The 7,416-nt window shown below is 42.4% G+C and overlaps 1 protein-coding gene across 1 annotated transcript; it reads right to left on the bottom strand.

Moving 5' to 3' along the window:
• Positions 1–829: 829 nt before the first annotated feature.
• LOC145862306 (BTB/POZ domain-containing protein 16) lies at positions 830–6,067 on the bottom strand. The gene is made up of 5 exons (XM_082965785.1): positions 5,669–6,067; positions 5,159–5,315; positions 4,229–4,322; positions 3,711–3,793; positions 830–2,530 (listed from the first exon to the last, which is right to left on the bottom strand). Exons 1-5 carry the CDS (start codon positions 5,669–5,671, stop codon positions 2,361–2,363), a joined length of 507 nt encoding a protein of 168 aa, XP_082821911.1. The 5' UTR covers positions 5,672–6,067; the 3' UTR covers positions 830–2,360.
• Between the last annotated feature and the right edge of the window lie 1,349 nt (positions 6,068–7,416).

Below are 7,416 nucleotides of genomic sequence, written 5' to 3'. Positions count from 1 at the left end.
AAAATATATATTTAAAAAAGCATTTGATAATCTCTTAAAAATCAATGGGAAGAGGATTTAGGTGAGCAACTTCAGATGAAATTTGGCAGAATATGCTTCAGAGAATACATTCTTCATCTATTTGTCTAAGAGAGATTTTAAAAAAAATAGTTAATTGGCTGCATTGGTCAAAGGCAAAATTATCCAAGATTAGATCAGAAATAGATCCCACGTGTGACCGACGTAAGCAGGCTCCTGCTACTTTATTGCACGTTTTGGACAAAAGTGACAGATTTCTGGATATCCATTTTTGAGACGTTTTCTAATGTAGTGGAGAGGCCTATAAACCTTCTGCTTTTTTTTTCATTACTTGGAGTGGCACCACAGGAGGCCCCTCTAAACAATTCTATGGGCAACATACTGGCATGTACTACTCTTCTAGCTAGACGTCTTAAACTATTTAAGTGGAAGGATCGGTTTCCTCCTACTTTTAACCATTGGATAAAGGAAGTTATGCAACATCTCAAGCTAGAGAAAATGCGCTACTCCGTTAGGGGATCTGCAATTACATTTTAGAATATCTGGCAACCTTTCCTATCCTTTGTAGAAGACATGGACCCAGTTAGACATGGAAGACATAAACCAACCCAAGTTAGAATTTGAATCACTATTGTTAATGTTCGTTAATTTTTGTTTGATTATATCTCATTTTTTTTTTGTTATTTGATTATATTATAAAAATTATATTTAAATTCTTTAAGTCTGGAATTGAGGTGGGGCTCTGTTGGAGAATGGGGGGGTTGGGGTGGGTTTGATCTGGTAGGGGGTCCGGGTGTATTCTGTTGGAGCAAGGGGGGTTAGGGTGGGTTTGATCTGGTAGGGGGTCCGTGTGTGTTCTGTTGGAGCAAGGGGGGTTAGGGTGGGTTTGATTTGGTAGGGGATCTGTGTGTGTTCTGTTGGAGCAAGGTGGGTTAGGGTGGGTTTGATTTGGTAGGGGATCTGTGTGTGTTCTGTTGGAGCAAGGGAGGTTAGGGTGGGTTTGATTTGGTAGGGGATCTGTGTGTGTTCTGTTGGAGCAAGGGAGGTTAGGGTGGGTTTGATTTGGTAGGGGATCTGTGTGTGTTCTGTCCTCTACCTGTTCTGTTTATATTATCTGTATTATCATAAAAAATGGCAAATAAAAATACCTTTGAGAAAAACAAAAAAAAAACACGAAATACTTATTGCTATTAGCCCAAAGAAATACATTGAATAACATATTCATGAATGCTAACAATTCCGACAATTAATCCACACATAAAACGGTCAACTGAATCGTTTCTAGTCATCTCTCCTCCTTCCAGGCCTTTTCTTCTTTGGACTTTATATGGCGATTGGCATCTAACTTTCATAATAAGGTGTATTACCACAACCAACTGACCGACCTCAGTTCATCTTTCAATCATCCACATGGGTACAACCAATGAGGAGATGGCACGTATATACTTCTATAAACCAATGAGAAGATGGGAGAGGCAGGGCATGCACCGCGTTCAGCGTCACAAATAGAACTGACTTCTATTTTAGCGCTTGGCAACACAGGCGCTTGTTGGCGTGCGCGAGCAGTGTGGGTGCAATGATTGAATAACATGTATGTGTACATTTATTCTGCCACGCACGTGATGCGAGCGATGTGGTCAGAATCTAAGAATGTTATTTAAAAACATATACATTCTGTTCTCAGCATCAACAAAACTCTATCCTCTTTCTTTGTTTAGTGCGTTCAGCTTCATTTGGTGACCCAGTGGACTAATTCCATGGATAGAGGGCAGTAGATTATAGGTTTGAATCTCACTGATGCCGTGTCATAATAAAAAAGTAATGTGTTTGTGTGATTAATGCCTAAAGAAAATGATTTCTATATGTCCTATCTGTACTTGGAGTTCAAAAAAGTGAACCCAAAATAAACTAGCAGTGTTATTAAAAGTTTTATTGAAACATTCTGCAAAAGTTTTAAGGAAGTTATTAAAAAACTACAAATAACCTATAAGTTCCATTCTCAGAACGTTAATAAAACCTCCCAGGAAAACTTTCAAAGGAACCAAAGTAAAATGTTCTCAGAACCTCCTTGCAACCTAAAATAAACTTTCCCAGAACAGACATTTTCACTTCAGTTCTCAGAACGTTTAAAAAAAACGTTCAGCTTTACCGGTGAGGAAACTTATGGCTTCGTTCCTAGAACCAATGGGAAATGGAAAATGTACATTTCCACAACTTCCAAGGAGCCAGAGAGAGGATGCAGAGACATTAGGGTTGTAATACTCTTATCTCCAATACACAGCACAGATAACACTAAAAAGTATAGCAAAGTCAGTAAGAGATGCAGAGATACTGTAATCAGATCAGAACTCTGGCCTCTGGGAGACACATTTAAGCAGCGCACCTGCTCTGTCCTGAAGGCTCCTTGCCCTCTGCTGTCTGGTTGACATGTAGAGGTCGCTTAGGGTGCCTGACTTGGTGAGATTAGGGCAGTGCAGCTCCCACTGGCTTCCCAGGCACTCCAGCACCACGTCTGACAACAAACAGACAACACACTGAGCCAGGCTAGTTTTTGCTTTTGTTGTTGTTGTTGACGTTACGTTTGCTGACAGCTCCCACTGCTACGGTATCATGACCTTTCATGGCACATTTTTTAACTGGGGGTCGTCACCCTTTCAGTGAGACAGCACCCTCCAAGCATTTTGTTACTTTACTTTAAAAATGGTACATTACATATTTCACCTCGTTAAAAAGAGCAAGAGGGGAAAAAATAACTGGAAACAACGTTCATGGAGAGAAAGAGAGACAGAGAGAGCAAGAGAAAGAGAGAGAGAAAGAGGGAGAGAGAGAGAGAAAGAGGGAGAGACAGAGAGAGAGAGAGAGAGAGAGAGAGAGAGAGAGAGAGAGAAAGAAAGAAAGAAAGAAAGAAAGAAAGAAAGAAAGAAAGAAAGAAAGAAAGAAAGAAAGAAAGAAAGAAAGAAAGAAAGAAAGAAAGAAAGAAAGAGGGAAAGAGAGAGAGACAGAGAAAGAGGGAGACAGAGAGACAGAGCTGCATTTCCTGACAAAATGTAAAAAATATTTTCAAAATTAGAGTGTCATTTCCCCAAATTTGAACCCCTTATTCAAGGTTTCAAAGACCTCTCTGGTGAGAATAGGCTACCCGTCCTGTTGGGGGAGGACGCAGAGAGCTGTGGGTTGGCAGCACACTACATTGCTGCCTGCCATAAGATGAGGGACAGTGTCTGACAGACCAACCAACCTGCAACATGTCCTCTATGCTTATTGTTTTATTTTCAATGTATGGTTATTTTGACCCTTGATTATTGTTGTTACTGTTGTCCCGTTGACAATATTGATGATTATTATTTTAATTATGTTAATATTGTAAATCTCCAAAGTAAGCTTTGATAATTTGTACATTGTTACATCATGTCAATAAAGCATATTTAATTGAAAATTGAGAGAGAGAGAGAGAGAGAGAGAGAGAGAGAGAGAGAGAGAGAGAGAGAGAGAGAGGGAGAGGGAGAGGGAGAGGGAGAGGGAGAGAGAAAGAGGACGAGACAGAGAGCGAGAGAGCAAGAGAGAAAGGCATAGAAGGAGAGGGAGAGACAAAGCGAGAGAGAGCCAGAAAGAAAGAGAGAGAGAGAGAGAGAGAGAGAGAGAGAGAGAGACACACAGAGAGAGAGAAACAGACGGACAGGTTGAAGAAAAACCTGGTTGGTTGTAATGGACAACACTGCGGGACAGGAGGTAGAACAGGTCCTCTGGTGTAGCCTTGCTGGAATGACCTGGCACACTACATAACAAATACACACAAAAATACAACATCATAAGCTCACAAATCAAAAACTCAAACGGTAAACACCTATCTCATGGAAAATCATCTAACTCTTGTCAGCAACTTGAAAAAGCGAACTAACAAAAGGTGAGCCCTTCAGAACACAACCATTTTGTCCCCATCAGAAGTCACCCCTCCCGTCCAGCCCAAATGCTCCCAGCGTGACCATCTCACCAACTCTACAGGTGGGTCTGCCCCCTTTATGGTGGCCATTGTGCTCCACACAAAAGCAGACCAAATGAAAGATAATCATGTTCCAATGTGGCATGCAGCCTGCTCCATACTGGTTGCATGCGGCTGGCAGCAGGCCCCAAATGTCTGATCAACTGTCCTCCCTCTGTCTCTCCTTCTCCATGGTTGTCAGTGTGAGCCCTTGCGGGCCTGGCAGCGTACCAGCGTCTGGGGCTTCTGGGCAGGCTGGTGCTCGCTAGGAGGGTAAGCCGTGGCAGGGGGGGCTCATCATGAGGGTAGGGCTGTGGAGAGTCAGCTGGAAAACAAACAGACAGGAGAAGGGTGAGGAGAGGGGTGATACACAAGGGGGGTTTGGACTCAACAGTAGACACGTACAACTCTGTGACAGTAACAATGGCAGACTTTCACGTTAAGTTTGGAGGTGCAATGATGGATTGGCATTGAAAATGTTGTGATACTGTAAAAGCCCCCCAAATGATCAGTGTTGAATAAAAACCTCTCATGTTCAACTTGATTTGGCATTTTGCATCCCAATGTAACCTTTAAAAAGTATTCATCATTGTTTAGTTTATCTGCGATTGTTTTCCCCTGTGACGCTCCTCTGCTCTCACAGATGCACACAGCGTATCTGGAAGATGTCAAAGGCCTAATTGTCTCTGGGATGGCACTGCCAGTCTAGTTGAAAACCGGCTGCTGTCAGATCTCTCCAGGTGCCAATCTCCCCATAACTTTGCCAGTTTCTCAACACCAGGTTGGCGTGGTTGGCATCAATCGGGTCTAGCACCCCTCCTGGTAGGCAGGGCTCTTGGCTGGGTCACACTGACTTTGGCACTGTGGACACAGCATGCCACGTACAGATTTCGGCAGGCTTAGAGCTCTGTGGTAACATTGGAGGAGTACCTCCTTGAAGAACCAAGGGCCTCTGCCAACCTCAACTAATCTTAATACTGTTAATACTGTACCATTCAAGACCTTTATCTTAGGATAATAAATGTAAACACTTCTGTCAAACTGTAGCACATAGGTCACTCACACACACACACACACACACACACACACACACACACACACACACACACACACACACACACACACACACACACACACACACACACACACACACACACACACCTGTCCTTATGGTCCTGAGTGATGTGTTGAGGGCCACTCTCATGGTTCTCTCAGCTTGTGCTTGCCCCAGCAGATCACTGCCAAGGGGGTGGCGCAGCTGCCAGCGGTTGGTGTGGCCTGCTTGTGTCCTTTGACGGCCATGTGAAGAGGCAGACAGCTGGACACAAATAGTAACCAGTCAAAATCAAAATAATAAGATAAGATAGAAGAAAAAAAAACATGACGATATGGTTAAGATAGAAATGTTTGGTACACATTCATGCTCATCTTATCCCTATAGTCCCTTCATGCACCAGCTCATGCAGCTCTCAAGTGGAACGCAGGTAAAGACTGATTACTATTAATCATTGGTTGCCTGTCAGGATTAGGACATTTATGATGTATCTCTAACCTACTCAATTTGACACAGCAATAATCGTGGTTCTGTCCTAGTCCTTCAACTACCCTGCTAGAAGTAAAAGAAAAATGTCGAACTATCAGTACTGGGGAGTATAATTCCACGTCTCTCACCATTCTCTCTAGTGACACATGGCCTCGGAATGCCTTGACCGGAGCCTTCAACACTGATCTATGCACAGCAAGATCGGGAATGTGTATTTAGTAACGTGTCGTTAATAACGGTTAATCACAGAGTTAAGTATTTGTATGTCTTCTGACTTACACGGGCTTTAAGCCAGACGTCACACTTCTATGAAATAGAGGGTTTCCGAAGATTTTTCCAATAGAGTTGCCCGAGCTGCATCCACCTCCATTCATAGGCAATATATGCGTCATCGTCGCCATACGGGATCCCCTCTCACACCAAAGACGGAAAAAGGACCGTTTGGAAAGTGACTCTGGTGGCAAAAAAACTGTCAAAATCTCTCCTTCGACAGAGAATCAAGATGTTCTAAAAGTGACAGGTGATTATTACGCACGCACGGTCCGATTCCTTGACCATTGGAATTGAATTGATCTGTACTGCCATATTATCATAGGGACCACGTCTAGGCTAATATCCGTTACCCAGAAGTAAAATGATCGCGAAAATTGTCACTTCGCCGTTTAGAAGTGAATCTGTCTATTCCTATTCGTTAGGCCCCACATTAAAAACACATTCCCAGTAGATGTCAGTGAATTAATTAATTTAATTTACTCTCAATTGAAAGTCACAATCTATGTGCCCAAAAACCCTAGTCAGTCCAGAAATTCATTGAGTGAGAGATATTATGTCCAAGTCAATCACCGCTGTGTATCAATTAATTTGAAAATAACATAATTACCAACTAGCGGGATCTTCGTCAAGTCAAACAGAGTAGAAGTGCACAAATACCCAAATTCACATTTCAAACCAAATGACATTTACATGCATGATACACCCAGTGGGTGTGGGTACAATAAAACTTCACACATCAGATGTAAGCAATAATCTCATATGTAGGCTACATGTAGCGTCTTAGCTCCAGGTCTCCCACACCGAAGAGGCTACGGAATCACAGAATAGCGATACTGTATGACTCCCTGATAAAATAAAGGCTAACCAACATCTATTGTTATAAATCGGGCCGGGTGAAGGATGCTGAGTGCTGATTAAACTAAATTCCACGATGTACTTCACATCAACGGAAGTACATAGTGGAGATGAGTTTAGTCAGCAAGGTGCATGGGACTCTACAACAGCAAATATTGTAAATACAGTAAATATTTATTTCATGTATGAAGTACTGTAAGTACATCGTGGAGTTGAGTTTAGTCAGAGCGTTCCATAGGGAACCTACAACAGTAAATATTTACGTTGAAAACGTACCCGCCCACATGACCATCAACCAGACACAAAAAATTACATTGACTTTTTGACTACATTTTTTTCTGAGGCATGATGCTCCTATGAGGTATCTGGTGAGCGTGTTCTGATCTGAGGCATCATTTCGTGCAACTGGTCCATCAAACTATGCCTTCAAACTTTCGCTTATTTGATGGTGACCTAGAGTTTTCTAGGACGTGTGAAGACATTTTCAACAAGCCTACAGAATGGAAGGGGAGACCAGGGTTGGTTGTCACACTTTTTACTCTTGTGTATTTCTCAGCACCAGTATATCTTACAGGGCTCGTTTCAATATTAGGAGAAAGACCAAGGTATTGAGTTGAAATGGGGACTCTTTTTATCCCCTTGTCTTATCCCAACATGGAGTTATAAACTATCCAACACACTCTGTCCACTTGTGACAATCGGCCCCATTGTGGGTTTTTTGCCCCCCCACTACCCAATGCTAATTAAG

The sequence above is a fragment of the Salmo salar genome, chromosome 19 (assembly GCF_965601325.2).
Source record: "Salmo salar chromosome 19, fSalSal1, whole genome shotgun sequence".
NCBI classification, from domain to species: domain Eukaryota; kingdom Metazoa; phylum Chordata; class Actinopteri; order Salmoniformes; family Salmonidae; genus Salmo; species Salmo salar.
Note: the sequence above shows the minus strand (reverse complement) of the source record. Positions and strands in the feature narration are given on the sequence as shown.